Here is a 19233-nt window from a genome sequence, read left to right as displayed (position 1 = left end):
TCAGTGCAAAAGCAAACAGTTTAGTATTCATCTAACTAAGCAGAGACAATTCAATATACACCAAAGGGAGACAGCAGGGCTGAGGAACAACTGTATTAGGTTTACTTTTTGTGAGTTTTTCAGTACACGTTAAGTTTTTTATCAGGAATTGCAAAAAGAAGGATGAAGTTGGTATCTTACAGCCCATCCAGATTTTTTTTTTTTTTTTTTACAGGCAGAGTGGACAGTGAGAGAGAGAGACAGAGAGAAAGGTCCTCCTTTGCCATTGGTTCACCCTCCAATGGCCGCCCCAGCCGGCGCGCCGCACTGATCCGAAGGCAGGAGCCAGGTACTTATCCTGGTCTCCCATGGGGTGCAGGGCCCAAGCACTTGGGCCATCCTCCACTGCACTCCCTGGCCACAGCAGAGAGCTGGCCTGGAAGAGGGGCAACTGGGACAGAAACTGGCGCCCCGACTAGGACTAGAACCCGGTGTGCCAGCGCCGCAAGGCGGAGGATTAGCCTAGTGAGCCGTGGCGCCGGCCCCATCCAGATTTTTTATACAGGGAGTTGGACCTTTGCTATCTCTTCTATCTCGGGATTGAATTACCTCTGCAACGAGCTAAATGGTGCTGCTGACAGAGAATGTCAGTCACTTGAGTTGAGACATATGGGCAGCTTGAGTTTCTCCTCATTTGAATGGTAGACATTGCTGATGGCAAAACATTTGGGGCAGAGGGGTAGCTCATAAATGAGGAACTTACCTAAGGAAAAGATGTTTCCCAGCCCTGTGGGTTCTAGTTATTGGTTTCTTCACAGCTCACTTTCTCTCAGGCCCCACCCTTCACTTGCAGAGAAGAACTTGTTGACTACGGCTCCACTTCAAGTCTTGCACAAAGGCAGATGTCTCTGAAAATGGAGCTTACGCAAAACATCTGTTCACTTGACTCTGTTCCCACGGTGTGTTTTCCTGTACGCTCCCCCCGCCTTTTTGTCCTTTTGAGAAATTGAAAACAGTATAACACAGCATTTAGAAAATTTTGCAAAAAGAGAAATCACTCCACAATACCATCCTTAGTAATAGTCACTTCCATTCCTGCCATATTACCTTCCCATCCTTCACATGCATAGCTTTTTGCCTAGCTATGTACCTTTTCTTAAACAGAAGTTCAAATCCTTTGTCATAGAGCCACTTTCTTGGTTTTTTTTTTTTTTCCTGATTATGCCATTGTCTTTTGGTTTTTGATCTAGAATAACTGAAAGGACATTGCAGTTTTTCAATAACTTTGTCAGTCAACCCTCATTTTTATTTTAATTTCTGATTTCTTTAGACCCAGGTATTCTAATTTTTAGAACTGGTTGAATCCCAACTTTCACTATTCAAAATAAAATATATATGTGTACAGAATATTTCGTTAACATTTAAGCACTGCTCTTAAATTAGATTGACCTTTTTTTTTTTTTTTTTTTTGACAGGCAGAGTGGATAGTGAGAGAGACAGAGAGAAAGGTCTTCCTTTTTGCCGTTGGTTCACCCTCCAATGGCCGCCAGCGCACTGCGCTGATCCGAAGGCAGGAGCCAGGTGCTTCTCCTGGTCTCCCATGCAGGTGCAAGGCCCAAGCACTTGGGCCATCCTCCACTGCCTTCCTGGGCCACAGCAGAGAGCTGGCCTGGAAGAGGCACAACCGGGAAAGAATCTGGCGCCCCGACCGGGACTAGAACCCGGTGTGCCAGCGCCGCTAGGTGGAGGACTAGCCTTTTGAGCCGCGGCACTGGCTTAGATTGACTTTCAAGATGCTACTCTCCCCACCTCAGGGTAGCCTCATTTAGGAAAAGAAAAAATATCTATACTTTCCTGCCTTCTGTAATGTTGCAAGCTTCAACTCTTAAAATCTTGTTGGTAGCAGTGCATCACTTGTAACTGGTTCCCCACCTTACCAGAGCTTTCTGTATTTATCACCCATCATACTCAATGGTGAATAAAGCCCCATCTGTATCTCTCATTATTCTCCCTTTTCTGACAAAAAGGAAAACCGAAATGGAGCATGTCTCCTTGTTTTGGTCAAGAGAGTAAATATTTGATGTCTTTATGAAGTATAGCACTCTTTGCTTAGACATTTAGAAGATGGACCTGTAGAGTGTCCCCTAATAGCTTAGGAAGTCTGCAAGACTTACATACAGCCTTGTTAACAGTTGCTGCATGAGCAGACAAAAGACCCTCCTTAGAATTGTAACTCTCCTTGAAATCATTGCTTATAAATTTTGCCGTTGATAGTAAAACTGGTATTTAAAATAATTTACTTTGATCCTTATGTTCTCCTGAATCCAGGTTTCCATTGAGGTAGACAATATGACCTATAAGCAACCTAGACAGCAGCTGTGGCATTGTACTGCAGTGTCTTCCTACACTGGAGCAAATATATGATAAGCTTTTAAGTTTTTTTTTTTCTCCAACACATTTAAAACACATGAAAGTTAAATTTATCCCTGTACCTTGTTTTTTTTTGTTTGTTTTTATTTGTTTTTGTTGTTTTTTGTTTTGTTTTGTTTTTGACAGGCAGAGTGGACAGTGAGAGAGAGAGACAGAGAGAAAGGTCTTCCTTTGCCGTTGGTTCACCCTCCAATGGCCGCCGCGGCCGGCGCGCTGCGGCCGGCGCACAGCGCTGATCCAATGGCAGGAGCCAGGAGCCAGGTGCTTCTCCTGGTCTCCCATGGGGTGCAGGGCCCAAGCACTTGGGCCATCCTCCACTGCACTCCCTGGCCACAGCAGAGAGCTGGCCTGGAAGAGGGGCAACCAGGACAGAATCTGGCGCCCCAACCGGGACTAGAACCCGGTGTGCCGGCGCCGCAAGGCAGAGGATTAGCCTAGTGAGCCGCGGCACCGGCCTGTACCATTTTTATTTGAATATTTTCCTCTTTTTCTAAGTCCTAACAAAAATTTTTGGAATTCTCTAGAATACTGTAAAATACTGTTGTTTGGTCCTTTTGTCCCTAGCACTCTAATTTCTTTTATCTGGAGAACAGAGGAGGACATGCTGTGGGCCATTGCTTCTTCACCTTACCTACTTTAAAATGTACATTTAGGGGCTGGTGCTGTGGCGTAGCAGGTTAAGACACTGATGTAATGCCGGCATCCCATATGGGTGCACTGTTTCGAGTCCTGACTGCTCCACTTCTGATCCAACTACCTGCCAATGACCTGGGAAGACAAACGAAGATATTGCAAGTGCTTGGACCCCTGCACCCATGTGGGAGACCCAGAAGAAGCTCCTGGCTCCAGGCTTCAGCCCTGCCTAGCCCTGGCCATTGCAGCCGTTTGGGGAGTGAACCAGCAGATGGAAGATCTCTCTCTCTCTCTTTCTCTTTCTTTCTCTCTCTCTCTCCACCTCTCCTTCTCCCACTCCCTGTCTGTCTCTCTAACTCTACCTTTCGATTAAATAGATAAGTAAATTTTTAAAAAAAAATTACTCCTTGGGACTGGCACTGTGGCATAGTGGTTAAAGCCACCCACCTGCAGTGCCAGCATCCCATATGGGTGCCGGTTTGAGTCCAGGCTGCTCCACTTCCAATCCACTTCTCTGCAATGGCCTGGGAAAGCAGTAGAAGATGACCCAAGTCCGGAGGAGGCTCCTGGCTCCTGGCTTTGGTCTGGCCCAGCCCTGGCTGTTGCAGCCATTTAGGGAGTGAACCGTCAGATAGGGGACCTCTCTCTCTGCCTCTCCCTTTGTGTAACTATCTTTCAAATAAATGAATAAATCTTTAAAAAAAAATGGACAGATTTAGAGAGAGTCAGTGTGTCTGTGATGCCCTTTTCAATTCTCCTTGGTTTGATCTTTGAGGGACTTACTATTTCATTTCCTTAGCCTAGTAGGAGAGAGCACAACTACAAAAGAGAAGGTTGGTGGGGAAAATTTATAGAGCTAGTGTTTTACAGACTGGATTAAACTTTTGTAGCCAGTGAATTTGAGGAATTATTTGTGAGGCCATAGTAAAATAGCACTGATCAATTCATTTAAACAACAACAACAAAAAAAACAGAACTCCTTGGTTTTCTGATATTTGAGAATTCACTTTTAGTAGTTTATACCTTGGTGGATAAGCTATAGTGGGACTGCATTGTCGTCATTATACAGACCACCACCACCAACAACAACAAAATAACTCAGTAAACTAAAGAAGGCAGGCAATCAGGTTTAAAGAAGGGTAAAAATAAATAAATTTAAAAAACTCTGAAATAGGCCTAAATTTTGATCTCTGCTGTGTCATTCACTGATTGTGCAATTGGTAAGCTTAAGCAAGTTACTCTCAAAATCTTTGTTTTCTCATCTGTGAAATGAGAAGAATGACTTCTGTTCAAAGTCAGTGTAAAATTGTGATTGTTAGGCCGGCGCCGCGGCTCACTAGGCTAATCCTCCGCCTTGCGGCGCCGGCACACCAGGTTCTAGTCCCGGTCAGGGCGCTGGATTCTGTCCTGGTTGCCCCTCTTCCAGGCCAGCTCTCTGCTGCGGCCAGGGAGTGCAGTGGAGGATGGCCCAAGTGCTTGGGCCCTGCACCCCATGGGAGACCAGGATAAGCACCTGGCTCCTGCCTTCGGATCAGCGCGGTGTGCCGGCTGGGGCGGCCATTGGAGGGTGAACCAATGGCAAAGGAAGACCTTTCTCTCTGTCTCTCTCTCTCTCACTGTCCACTCTACCTGTAAAAAAAAAAAAAATAGTGATTGTTAAGCACCAGACATAATACCTAACACAGAGTATGTGCTCACTAAATGATAGTTACAAAGTCCTCTTTAAGCTTACTTCACAGGGCTCAGAGCCAGCACCTAACCCCTGCTGCAATCATATAGTTCCCAGAGGGAACGTTTTGATGGACTTGCCAGTTTGCCAGATTCCAGGCTTTCACAAATAAGCATTTGTGGAATAACAGTAACGTTGCCATTGTTGGCAGTAAACAATACAGTTTGGGCTCTGGTAGACCTGAGCCTGAGAACCAATTTGAGAGTCGCAGAAGCCAGCCTCTAACATAGTAGTGATTGTTGCCCCTAAATATTTACATCCTTATGTGATCTCTTCCCACATTAAATATGGCTGACCTATATAACCAGTAGGATATTGCAGAAATTATAGTGTGTGTCTTCCAAGGTTAAGTCAAAAATATTGCACTTCTGCCTTATTCTCCTTGTGATCACTCATTAAGCAAAGCCAGCTTCTGTGTCATAAAGACGCTCCAGCAACTCAGTGAAGAAACTTACATAACAGAGAACTGAGGCCTCCTGTCAGTAGCCATGTAAGTGAACCAGCTGCCTTGATAAGCAAATCCTCCAGCCCCAGTCAGGGCTTCAGATGACTATAACTTCATAAGAGATCGTAAGCCAGAACCACTCAGCTAAGCCGCTCCTGGATTTCTGACTGCCAGAAACTAAGAAGATAAATATTTGTTGTTGTTTTTTTTTTTTTTTTAAGTAATGTATTAGGCATCAATAGATAGTCAGGAGTCATCAGCATGTAGGATACCTACTGATGGCCAAAAGTGTGGATGAAGGCATCTAGAAAAGTGTATAGAGAAGAAGATGTCTGATGACAACATCGTGGAAGCCATCATCTTTAAGAAATTAACAAAAGGGCCTGGCATACAGTGGGTAAAGCCACTGCCTGCAGTGCTAGCATCCCATATGAGCGCTGATTTGAGTCCCAGCTGCTCCACTTGTGATCCAGCTCCCTGCTAATGTGCCTGAGAAAACAGTGTAAGATGGCCCAAATGCTTGGGCCCCTGCATACACATGGAACACCCGGGAGAAGCTCTTGGCACCTGGCTTCTGCCTGGCCCAGCCCTTACTCTTGGGGCCATTTAGGACATGAATCAGTGGGTAGAAGACCCCTCTCCATGTCCCCGCATCTGCACTCTGTAACTCTGCCTTTCAAAAAATGAAATAAATCTAAAAAATAAAAACAAAAAAGAGAAGTTGGCAGAAGATGGAATGATTAGTCAGAAATAGGAATAATAAAGTTTCAAGAAGGTGGTAGAAGGTTATCAGCAATATCAAATAGTCAAGTATAAGCAAAATAAGGACTGAAGAAAAGTTCAGTGTTACAAACAGGAGAAAGTCCAAATTACAGCACTTTGAAAAGAGAATCACAGATGAGACAGTGGAGATAATTGAGAGCCTTTACGTATGTCTGCCCTTTCTGCCCTCTTTGATCTTATCATCCACCACTCCTTCCTTGTTGGCTCACTAGTTTCAGCACAACTGACCTTCTGACTATTTCCCAAACTAGTCAGTCACACGTCCGCCTCAGAACCTTTGCATTTGCTGCTGCCTCCCCGCCTTAAATGTGCTTTTCCCAAACAGCTACATGGCTTCCTCTGCTACTTCTGCAGACACTACCCTATTAGAGAGGCTTGTCCTGATCAGACCTTGTAACACAGCCTTACAGGCAGCATGCTGTGTTGCTGTTTCTCTACTGTGTTTTTCTCCTAGCACTTATAACCATCTGATATCTAGAGTGTCAGCTGCTGCTGAGCCATGGCCAGTTGTTGCTATATGTAAATGTGGGATCGAGTCCAGGTTATTCAAGAGAGGCTGGAAGTTCTGAATTTTGAGTACAATTAATTTGTCAGTGAATTTGTGTTTTAAAGTTTTGTGAAGGTCAAACAATATGTCTGGTGAAAGGGCAGAGTAGGGTAGAGTAAGATTAGATTATGATAGTGGGAGTCTCAGAGAGGCACCAGGCAGACTCATTGTCTTAGAAGCTAAGGAAGAAACTCATAAGAAGGAAGTGATTTGCCAGTACACATCAGGTGTTAAATGAAAGAGTAGGCATTGATGTTAAACTACAGATAGAGGGTCTTTGTTCTTTGAATCTATCACTTGAGAAATCATTGGCAGAAAGGGTGAACAGGAGTTTTAGAGGAGTAATGCAGCAGAAGCAAGATGGCCGTGGGTAGAAAAAAAGTGACTGGTAAGGGAAGAAAACTGGGATAGCAAGTATTGGCTTTTAAACAATTTCAGTAATAAAGAGAACTAGGGAACAGGGGATCAAGTTAAGGCGTTTTAAGATATGAGAGACCAGAGAAGAACATGTTTCCAGGTTCAGGAGAAGCAGTAAGAAGGGAGATAAAAGTAGGGAGATGAGAGAGAATGCGGTCAGGTGCAGGTTAATAATCTTTTTGGCAACTGGATATATCATTCTGTCTGATTGGAGAAAGGACATAGGTCTGCAGGTGAGATAAAGTGGTAGGAGAAATCTCAATAGCTAGTCCCCACTCTGTGGATATTGTGGAAGGCTCGGTCAACTGTATACAAAGAGAACTGATTATAGGGAAAACTATTAAGAAATAGGACATGGGACTACATTGGATGGGAAAGAGTAAACACATCAGAGTCAAAAGATTGTTGTCAGAGGTGAGAGTTTGGTTTCTGAAATCAAGTCCATCAGTATTTTAGAGGGACCCTGGGAGTGAGACATCTAAGCAACTCTGGTAAAGGTCTTTGAAGGTCAGGAAAGTGAGAAATTTGGAGACAAAGCCGTTGAATGTGCGTCTGTATGAACAATAGAATCTCTTAAGATTATATACGAATCAGGGTGAAAAAAGATTGAGCAAAGATCAGAGGTAAATAAAAGATGATGACAAGGAGGTCAAAAGATGACGTGAGCCTCAGTAAGGGCTTTGCCAAGGGTGAAAGAGACGGTCTGAAATCAGGGTTTGACATTTTGGCCAAATGCTTAGAAGCCTAACTTGCATTCCTTCTGCAGGTGTGTTTTAAATACCTGGGTAGGCACTTGTTGAATCATGCAAACAAAATGATTTTTCAAGTGCTGAATTGTTTTTCTAAGTTAATCTCCTTTTCTTTTGCTTTGTTTTAAATATTTATTTTATTTATTTGCCTGAAAGTCAAAGTGGGAAAGAAGAGAGATCTCCCTTCCACTGATACACTTCCCAAATGGCTTCAACAGCAAGGGCTTAGCCAAGCTGAAGCCAGGAGCCAGGTACTTCTTCCAGGTCTCCCACATGGGTACAAGGGCACAAGCACTTCGGCCATCTCTTTTTTTTTTTAAGATTTTAATTTTATTATTTATTTTTGAGAGATAGAGTTACAGACAGTGAGAGGGAGAGACAGAGAGAAGGGTCTTTCATCTGTTCAGTTCACTCCCCACATGGCCATGGAGCTGGGCAGATCTGAAGCCAGGAGCCAGTTAAATCCTCAAAAAGAGCTCAAGTGAATATATGGCCAGACATCGTCTAGAAAGAAGTGCTGTTGACCTCAAAGAAGACTGAAGGGGAACCAAGGGCTGGGGAGGCAAATATCTGTTTTCCCACATAGGCTTTCCTGCTTCCCTTTGTAAGCCCCATGGTCTTCCTAACTTTTTGTTTTCAGTACTTAGTTTTGTATATTTTAAAGCAAAATTTAATGTCACAGAAACTTAGTAAAAGGGCCGGTGGTGTGGCGTAGCCAGGTAAAGCCACCACTTGTGGTGCCAGCATCCCATATAGGCACCGTTTCCAGTCCCAGCTGCTCCATTTCCAATTCACCTTTCTGCTAATGCACCTGGGAAAGCAGTGGAAGAGACAAGTCCTTGGGCCCTTGGGCCCTTGGGCCCTCGCACCCAAGTGGGAGATAGCTTCCGGCTTCGGATCAGTCTAGCTTTGGCCATTGCAGCCATTTGGAGAGTGAACTGGAGGGTGAAAGATATTTTCTCTCTCTCTTTCTCTCTCCCCACCCCTCTTTCTAATAAATAAATAAATCTGAGAGAGAGAAAGAGACTTAGTAAAGGAAAAAGAATCAGTTGTAAAGGATGGCCTGAACGTAATTGCCACGTGGGACTATGCCCCAATCCTTCCCTGTTCAGACCTAAGCTTTGTTTTGTCTTCAGGATGCTCTGAAAAATATAACAAACATCACACCAAGCTTTGCAGTGAAATCCTGCCCTTGTTCTCTTTAGATGAACTGACCAGATGTGTTTTTAACCTAGTTGCTTCAAACTATTAGGTCAGCAATGTCTTGTTGTAATAACATCTAACACAGGGTAAATTAAAGCTCCACCTGGGGTGTCAGATGACCTGAGGGCTTAGTCCTGGCTCTGCTGCTAAGTCATTAAATTCTCTAGGCTTCAGATGGTACATCAGATTCTCTGTTCTAAGCTCAGAAATGAATTTTAACTGTCTTAAGCAAAAGGATGTCAGAGATCACCTAAAGGAATGGGGCTGGAGGACCAAGCTTAGAGAACATGCAGGTGCCAGGAGGCATTCAGGGAAAGCCAGGGCATAGGACATTCATGTCTTGCCATTCTTCCCCATGATGAGTGTGACCATGCCCGTTATCCCTGATCCTTTGAGGCACCTGTGTAAGACTCAGGGTCCTAGGAGACTTCCCAGGCGGCCAGAACTCAGGCCACATTCCAATTCCCTGCAAACCCCTTGCAGTTCCAGTTGGAAGCCATCAAGGCCACATTTGGGCAAATTCCCCAAAAAGAAACTCTGGTGTTACTAGAAAATTTTGAGAGATCTATCGCTTGACAATCCAAAACAACAAATGCCAAAACAGATGTGCTCTATCTATAAAAGTTAGAAGATTTAATTGTATGACAAATGATAAAATTACTGATTGCAAATTGAGTATGTCAAACATTCCTAAGCTGCACGTGGATGAGGCAAAAATGGAGTAAAATGTTTTATTGGTAAATGAGTATTCAACATGAACAAAGCAAAAGGAATGGGGCAGGGGATGGTCTCCCATTCTAGTCTGTAGGGAAAAAGACTAGTAAGGTTAGTCATGACTAGAATTTGTCTCCTTGCCTTGATCAGACAGACTTTTTTTTCCTTCAATTACAGGAACGTCAAGAAAAGAGAAAAACATATAGCTGCATCTTAGTATAGTTGTGCTGGGCACTGTGCAGCAGATTTTAAGCAGAAGAACAGCTGAAGCTAAAATGGTCTGATGGTTGTAGTTAATGAATAAGAACTAGAGGCCTAAGCTCTTTGTGTTGCCAGTAATTGATCTAGTAGCTTGCCCCAGTCTTTGCTTGTCTAGTGATAAGGAGAGAAATAATCTCACCACCTGCATTCATAGGCATGTGTCTGAGAGGAACACCCTGGGGGAGAGGGTTCCAGGTACAGCTTGCCATTCCAGTACTGTTTATTGGATGCTTGGCAATGTGTGAGGAATGTTTACTTACAGACAATAGTATGATCTTTGGGTTTGGATTTTCTGTTATAATCTAAATTCCTTTAGGATTACATAATCTAATTTTTCTCACTGTCTAGAGATGTGTTTTTGACTTTGACAACAGTTTCATATAAGGGCACAATGATTTTTTTGTTGTTGTTGTTGTTCCTGTTTTTCTGGATTTAGCCGAAGTTTTCAGTAGACCCTGGCATTAATATCTCTGTAGTCACTTGATCTCTTGTCTAGTACTTAAATCTTTGGTCACACTAAGTGGGAACCTCTAGTGGGATGGACAGAAGCTGCCTTGGCACCTTGACTTGGAAAATTAAACAACTAAAAAGAGAAAGCTTATCAGGAGAAGGAAGATGTTGAGGGTTGGGGAGGGTGAAATGTATTTCATAGTTTCCACTAGATGAATAATCCTTAGGACAAAATAGTTCATGTTACATTATTTAAATTTAATATAAAAGCCAACCAGCTTGTCTTGTACAATAATACTATGTGCCATCAGTGTTATATAATAATTTACCTATAAATTGTGGTTTCAGGCAGGAATACCACAGAAACTCAGGAGTTTGGCATTACCAAACATTACATGAAAAATCTACTTCTTTTTCATTTTGAAATAAAAGAAGTATATCCGCTTTCTGAAATGATTTCTCATAGGAAATGACCCATTTCTTGTGTGTGTGTCGGGACCGGGGGAGGGGAACATGTAAAACAGTAGAATTCCTCTCCAGCTGACATTCAGCAATTGGCCAGGTGTGTTTTTGCTTTGTTTTGCTTCCTTGACCTTCCTGCTGGCCATGGATGATCATCCTGGGCACATTCCTCAAAGATTATTCCAACCACAGAACAGTTAAGTATTTTCTTCCCTTAGTTGACCTTTCCCACTACATGGCTTGAGAAGAAACTGCCAGTTAATAAATGTCATGCTTTAGGAAGTGATTTTGATCAGAAGGGGTTGGCACAGAGTACTTCCCCAAATATATTTAAAGCAGAGCGTTCTTCCCTCCATTTCTGAGACTGAAATACTGCTATCATTCCCAGCAGAAACTGCAGGTCTTTTTTCTACTGTCCAACCCAACTGGATTCATCTCTCAGCCAGATGTTCTTCATTCCCCTCAGCATAGTCTTTGTTCCTAGTCTTGATCGATGGGTGGGGATAGAGGAGATGAGAAGAGTTGAGATCTGAATGGATTTCAGCCACTTTTCTTTCACTCCTGTGTGCTTTACTTTTGAATTCTATCCTGTTGAAAAGTAGGGAAGATAATTATGTTTCATCTGCCATCAACTGTATCATAACATAGAGCAGCGTAGGAGAGTGGTTCCTAGCATGAGCTTTCAACTCAGATCTTGGTTTGTATCCTTGCTGTAAGGTTTGCTAGCTGTGTGATCCTGGGCAAACACCAGTAACCTAGCACAGTCTCTAAGCCCTCAATCTTTTACATGTGAATTGGGGGCAAAAATAGTACCTACTTCACAGGATTGTTGTGCAGGTGACATGAAGTCATGTAAAGTGCTTAGCTCAGTGTCTAGCATTCAGTAGGCATCTGGTCAGTTAGCTATTATTAGCTCATTTCATATATCTAACCAGGGTTGACTTTGCCCATGTTAAGCAAGTGATGTTATGGCAGAGAGGAATAGATAGACTTCAGTTTTCTGATAAAGACTCTGGAGAACTTCACTGTCACTCACTTTCTGTGAGAAAAGTGATCCTCTACGTGTCATTTTCTTATCATGCAGCTAATTATTCTCCATCTTTAGATCAAGAGAGTAGTATTCTCTTTATCTTGTTTCTTATTTAATATAGAGATTCTGAAGCCATTTTGGGTTTATATTTAACATACAAACAGCTCCAAAGAGTTTAGTGGAGAATTCTTGTTTCTGGACCACACTCCAAAGAACTAGTCAATTCAGGAAACATGAAAAAAGTTTACAGCTGCCTTTCTAAAGCAGATTGATCAGAGACCAACTGGTCAGTTGAGTCTACGGGCTGCTGTTTCAGGCAGACTGATATGTGCACAAATAAGTCATGTTTCTGGCAAAACAGAACTTAAGCTTTACCTTACCCTGAAGTGCATATGATTAGATTTATATGTAATTTTGTTTGTGTGTGCAAATCAAGCATTTAATTGTCAAGTTGGACTTGATCCATCTAAACTTGTGGTTATGAATTTTGTTTTCACTTCTTGCCACCATCCTTCCTTCCTATCTTTGATAGCATTTACGGAGCTTTGAATTATTTTCAGTGGTAAGAAGTTTTTTGTAACCAGCTGTACTCTCATTCCTGGTCCCCTTGTGACCCACAGAATGTCACTTTTTTGGTCATAATCTGGGTCCACAGAATAAAGGCAGCTAGTTGTACAACAGTGGGTGTGTCTGCCTGTGACTCTCTGGGGACCTATATGGCACCTAACAGCAGGTCCCCTCCCTGCCCCCGCCCAGCTGATGTGCTGTACATATTCTGACAGAAAAGTTCACTGAGGTTTAGGTACATGATTTTAATTGAAAAGCCTCTTTTCCCTTACATTGTATGTGAGTTTGACTCTTGGTGTTTTATAATCAGGAATTTCCAAAGTAAGGGAATCTTTGAATTGACAGAAGGGACCTTGCTTGCCACCCCTTGGCCTCATCTTCATGAAAGCACTAAATCCATTTTTATTTTTTTTTATATGTTGTATTTTCCTTGATTACTTTTTTTTTCCCAGGTAGAGCTATAGACAGTGAGAGAGAGAGACAGAGAGAAAGGTCCTCCTTCCTTTGGTTCACTCCCCAAATGGCTGCCATGGCCGGCGCTGCGCCGATCCGAAGCCAGGAGCCAGGTGCCCCCCTACCCCCGTCTCCCATGCGGGCACAGGAGCCCGAGCACCTGGACCATCCTCCACTGCCCTCCCAGGCCACAGCAGAGAGCTAGCCTGAAAGAGGAACAACGGGGACTAGAACCCGTCGCCCATATGGGATGCCGGCGCCACAGGTGGAGGATTAACCAAATGAGCCACAGAACTGGCCCCACTAAACCCATTTTTAAAAACCACTTTTGGGGCCTGCGCTGTGACGTAGCAGGTTAAGCCGTAGCCTGCAGCACCAACATCCCATGTGGGTACTGGTTCAAGTCCCAGCCGCTCCACTTCCAATCCAGCTCTCTGCTGATATGCCTGGGAAAGCAGTGGAGGATGGCCCAAGTCCTTTGGCCCCTGCACCCATGTGGAAGACCCAGAAGAAGCTTTTGGCCCCTGGCAGCCTGGCCCAAATTGGGGAGTGAACCAGCAGGTGGAAAATCTCTCTTTCTCACTGTGTCTCTCCTTCTCTCTCTGTAAATCAAATAAATAACTCTTTTTTTTTTTTTTTTTTTTTTGACAGGCAGAGTTAGTGAAAGAGAGAGACAGAGAGAAAGGTCTTCCTTTTTCCGTTGGTTCACCCCCCTAATGGCTGCTACGGCCGGCATGGCCAGCACGCTGCGCTGATCCGAAGCCAGGAGCCAGGTGCTTCCTCCGGGTCTCCCATGCGGGTGCAGAGCCCAAGCACTTGGGCCATCCTCTACTGCCTTCCTGGGCCACAGCAGAGAGCTGGACTGGAAGAGGAGCAACCGGGACAGAATCCGGCGCCCCGACCGGGACTAGAACCCAGAGTAACAGTGCCACAGGTGGAGGATTAGCCTAGTGAGCCGCGGCGCCGGCCCAAATAAATAACTCTTTATTTTTTTATTTAGTTAGTTAGTTATTTTTTGACAGGCAGAGTGGACAGTGAGGGAGAGAGACAGAGAGAAAGGTCTTCCTTTGCCATTGGTTCACCCGCCAATGGCCGCCACAGCCGGCACGCTGCGGCTGGCGCACCACGCTGATCTGATGATAAGAGCCAGGTACTTATCCTGGTCTCCCATGGGGTGCAGAGCCCAAGGACTTGGGCCATCCTCCACTGCACTCCCTGGCCACAGCAGAGAGCTGGCCTGGAAGAGGGGCAACCGGGACAGAATCTGGCGCCCCGACCGGAACTAGAACCCGGTGTGCCAGCGCCGCAAGGCAGAGGATTAGCCTAGTGAGCCGCGGCGCCGGCCCAAATAAATAACTCTTAAAAACAAAAACCATATTTATATATGCTTTCAAGCATTAGCAACCAATGTTCTAAGAACAACATTGCAGAACTCCTAAAACCAGGAAGTTAGTTCTTAAACTTAATGTTTGTCAAAGAGAAACTGTCTCTGTCACAAAAGGAATGACTGGACTGAACTCAGCTGTTTTAAGTTCTCAGCAAATAGATTTATTTTGTAGATGTAGAGAACTACTTTGTTTACTGGAAACCAAAGTGCCCAAGCTGTTACTTTGCCCTTTGAATAGGTAGACTATTTAGGCTTTATTTTAAACATATTTTCATTTACTAAAGCAGACAGTTGCTGTGTTGGCAGAAGTGTAAATCTCATTTCCTGTCTGTGGTGTACCCCAGTCATCCTGTCACTAAGACATGTTGTTTTTAGTTTGTTCCTGTAATGTGAGTGAAACAGAGTGACCCACAGCAGGGTAGCATGTGCACACCACAGATGTAACAAGAGACAAGACTTGTGCAACAGCCCACAAGAGAGCAATGCTTTATTTGAAGATGAAAACAAAACAAAATCCAGACAGCCCCTCCCAACCAGAATGCAAATTTTTAAGTGGCATCTGTGAATTCTTATGTTTTGTTTTTGTAGACATGTTCCAGTCTATTTGGCAAGTTACCTCAAAGGTTTTATCCAGCTTCATGCCACTCTATTAAAGAATAAAAGTGGGTCAACAATTGACAGCATTGTAGAGGTGATTTAAGTTTGCCAATTATTTTATCATCAAGCATTCTTTTATTTTATGGTCCACTAATCTACCACATTTATTGAGTTCTCTAATGGTTGTTTTTCATATGTGTGACTTGCCCTAAATTTACAGTTCCTGCTGGAGTGATGCAGCAGATATAACTGTGGAAAAAAACCCTGGGATTAATTCATTCACCATTACATATCTTTGAAGCACCTAAAATAGCCTGGCACTGTTTCTATTGCTAAGGATACAGTGAGGAACAAAACAAAGTCCTTGTTCTCATGGAGCCTGTCTTCTACAATGTGGCAGTAGCTCTGATCAGGTATACAAGTGAATACATTTATTTTTGTTTATGATAAATATCCTGAAGGAAACAAAACAGCAGGATAGAGTATGCCTGGGATGGAGGGAAGGAGGCTGATACTAGGGCTGAGAATGTAAATAGTGACAGGCCAGGAGAAAAGTGTTCCAAGTAGGGAACAAAAGGCACAAAGGCCCTTAGAGGGGGTCTGAAACACTAAGACAGGAAGGAGGGCCACCGTGCTACCAGAACGCATAAGCAGAGAGGGGATGTGTAAGATAAAGGGAAGCCCGTGGAGGGCTTTAGGGAAGTGGCCTTATTTGATCTATATACGTATATTTCAAATTCTCTCTGGTTGGTATTTGGTGAGTGGATAATAAGGGGGGAGAAGTGGTTGCAGACAGATCTGTTAAGAGGCTCTTGCTATTATAATGTCTGGTATTTGTTTCACTTAGGAGGCAAGGTAAAAGGGATAAGGACATAGAAGAAACAAAATTGGTCGTGAATTAAAGCTCCTTTTTTATATATTTGAAATTTTCTATAATGAAAGATTTTTTTTTTATAAAAAGCTTGTAAAGCTTGCTGGTAAATTTGATATATATTGCAGGGAGGAAAGATAGAAACCAAGAATGACTGCTGAGTGTTTGCCCCCAAACAACTGAATGTGTAAAGATGGAGGTCGGTTGGCAGGGGATAGAGAGGAGAATAGAAAGAGTCCAAAGAGAGGGCTCAGAAATTCAGTTTTGACACTATAAATTTAAGATGCCAGTTAGATTTCTGAGTGGAAATATTCAGTCAGCAGTGTCACAATACAGTGGCAGTACCATTCTCATAAACAAACTTGGAACCTTCCATATGTGTTTATAAACTCTGCCATTAGTAGCTTCTACCCTTTTCAAATACTGTAGGCTTGTTAGTCTGTTAATATGAAGTAATTTAAACATATTTTTGTTTTCTTTGGAAACATTTGTAATTTGAATAGCCCTGTTTGGAGCAGTAGTTTACCCACTGTGTTGTCACCACATGAATAATGATGTTTAAATGTAGGACAAACTCCAGTGGGTTCAGCACACTTCCTGGGAACTACCCCTTTGGATTGCATCTGGGGATGCAAGGTGTTGAGAATAAAATTTTTAGCCAATGTTTAGTGTGTGATTTTTTGAATATAAATCTTTTTTGCAGACTTTGGGATCTATTATTAGTAATTAAGTATTGAAACACTTCATATCTAATTAGTACACTTTTGAAATACCACCATTGGTAACCATAGATATACTATTAATAACTGATATTTATTAAGGGCTTATTACTATTCCAGGTACCAGTTTACAGAACTATATTTTCAGGGTAGGCATTTGTGAAGCAGTTACATCACCATTTGGGATACTCATCCCATATTAGAGTGCTTGATTTGAAGCCTGGCTCCTCCAATTCCCATCCAGCTTCCTGCTAATGTGCATCTTGGGAGGTGGAAAATGATGGCTCAAGTTGTTGGATCCCTGCGAGCCATGTGGAAGACCCAGATTGAGTGCTAGGCACCTTGCTTTGGCCTGGCCCAGCCCTAACCGCGCAAGCATTTCCTGAGTGAACCGGCAGATGAAGGATCTCTTTGTCTGCCTCTGCCTCCCACCCTCTCTTCTCTCTTTCTCTTTCAAGTAAAATTAAAATAAATAAAATATAAAGAAGTTATAATCTCATTAACTCCTCATAACAACCTCATTTTATTATCACTGTTTACAGATAAGAACATTTAGGCCCAAAAAGTTCGCTCAGGAGGTAGCAGAGTCAGGATTCAAACTCAGATTATTTATCTGTTTTTTGGTTTGTCCCCAGGAACTTCACTCTTTTACCTGCTACCATGTGATGTATACAGACAATTGTAAGTTTTGTCACAGATAAATTGTCTGGTATAAACAGCACTCTATAAGTAACCAGGGTCTTTCATGATTTTGTTTTTACTTCATCCCATGAAGTTGGAATTTAGTAATAGGGAAGAAAGAATAAGTCCTAAAATGAATCTCCATTCTAATCTCTTGATTCCCCTCCTTAAGTAATTTCTTTTTGTTCAATTTTTTTTTCCCTTGTAGCATCAGCGAGAGCTTTCTAACTGTCAAAGGTGCTGCTCTTTTTCTGCCACGGGGAAATGGCTCATCCACACCAAGAATCAGCCACAGACGCAACAAGCATGCAGGTAAAGCAACATACACACCATTCCTTTCTTGATTATCTGCCTTTTGTCCTGAAAGGCTGACCACCTCACCCCCATTTCTCCAACAGTTGTTTAGTGAAAGAAAGCACTGTACTGTGATATGCTCATGTTTCCTTCGTTCTCACAGACCATTTTGTGTTCTCACAGATCGTTACAGATACATATATAGTGAGCCTTAAATATATAGCAAGTGTTCAATAAAATAAGTTTTGTTAGAATAGTGATAAGGAACAAAAATACTGAGAGGTGGACTTTGGTATAGTGGCTAAGACAGCAGAGTACTTGGATCTGCTTCAGATTCCAGCTTCCTATAATGTATACCCCAAGAGAGAGCAGGTGATATCTCAGTGTTTGGATCCCTGCCACCCAGGTAGGAGACCCAGAGTGAGTTCCACTTTCCTGGCTTTGGCTTGGCCCAGCCCTGGATGTTTTCTGCATTTGGAGAGTGAATCAGCAGATGGACGATCTCCTCATCTGTCTCTTTCAAATAAAATGAAAATAATTTTAAATTTTTTTAATTTTTAAATACTCTAATAAAATAATATGTAGCTTCTTAACTAAGGCTTTAATAACTAAAAGACATTCAGATGTTTTCTTAGATCCTGTGAAAAAGTCCTTTGAACTAACCAAGGATTAAATTTCTTATTTCTATCTGTTCTCTAGTAATATTCCAAGGAGCATGATATAGTATATTAGTAACATAAATAAAGTAAATTCACTGTCATTGCCATATAACAGGAATTATTATATCACATATTAAGATACAAGTTCTTAAAAGCTGAATGCTTAAATGCTTTTTGAATGTGTACACACTAAAAAGATTAGAAATTTAACCCTGGTGACTTTTATAAATAAGGAGACATTGAATAAAAGTTCACCCGGGAATGAGTCTAAGATTGGTTTTGAAATACCCAAACAGTAGTATATTAATTATATTTTCCTAAAGTCAGATTCACTGGTGGTAATGGGATGAAAAAAAAAAGTGAGAAACCTGGAAAGTGTCCTAAGGAGAGAATTCTCTCAGTGTTTGATATCCACAGCTCAGGAAGATAATTAGCCTCATGCTTCTCTTCAACCAGGAAGCCTGATTTATGTCATTTTGAAGGAAAAATCAAAGTCAACCTGAGAACAATAATCCTGAGCTGCATTATATAGAAATGATTGCCTGTTTTCATAAATATGCCACTTTTTTTTTTTTTTTTTTTTTTTTTTTTGGACAGGCAGAGTGGACAGTGAGGGAGAGAGACAGAAAGGTCTTCCTTTGCCATTGGTTCACCCTCCAATGGCTGCTGCGGCCGGCGCACTGCAGCTGGCGCACCGCGCTGATCCGATGGCAGGAGCCAGGTGCTTCTCCTGGTCTCCCATGGGGTGCAGGGCCCAAGTACTTGGGCCATCCTCCACTGTACTCCCTGGCCACAGCAGAGAGCTGGCCTGGAAGAGGGGCAACCAGGACAGAATCCGGCGCCCCGACCGGGACTAGAACCCGGTGTGCCAGCGCCGCAAGGCGGAGGATTAGCCTAGTGAGCTGCGGTGCCGGCCATAAATATGCCACTTTGATGACTTGTGACCTCCAGGAGTAGAAGAAGTTGAAGGGGCCAGCATTATGGCATAGCAGGTAAAGCAAGCATGTGCGATGCCAGCATCCCATATGGGCGCCAGTTCATGTCCTTGACTGCTCCATTTCTGATCCACTTCTCCACTAATGGCCTGGGAAAGGCAGCAGATGGCCCACGTGCTTGGGCCCCTGCTACCCACATGGGAAACCTGGAAGAAGCTCCTGGCTCCAGGATTTGGCC

General features: G+C 43.0%; 1 protein-coding gene across 10 annotated transcripts in view; it reads left to right on the top strand.

Moving 5' to 3' along the window:
* Positions 1-19233, top strand: part of SSH2 (slingshot protein phosphatase 2) — a 281689-nt gene that overhangs the window by 182190 nt on the left and 80266 nt on the right. For all 10 annotated transcript variants that reach the window (XM_070061153.2, XM_002718906.6, XM_089317535.1 and 7 more), the window contains one exon: positions 17316-17419. In XM_070061153.2, the coding sequence (XP_069917254.2) occupies positions 17316-17419 (104 nt within the window). The remainder of the gene's footprint in view (positions 1-17315; positions 17420-19233) is intronic.

This window comes from Oryctolagus cuniculus, chromosome 17 (genome assembly GCF_051225735.1).
Source record: "Oryctolagus cuniculus isolate XC-2025 breed Fujian yellow rabbit chromosome 17, ASM5122573v1, whole genome shotgun sequence".
NCBI lineage: Eukaryota > Metazoa > Chordata > Mammalia > Lagomorpha > Leporidae > Oryctolagus > Oryctolagus cuniculus.
Note: the sequence above shows the minus strand (reverse complement) of the source record. Positions and strands in the feature narration are given on the sequence as shown.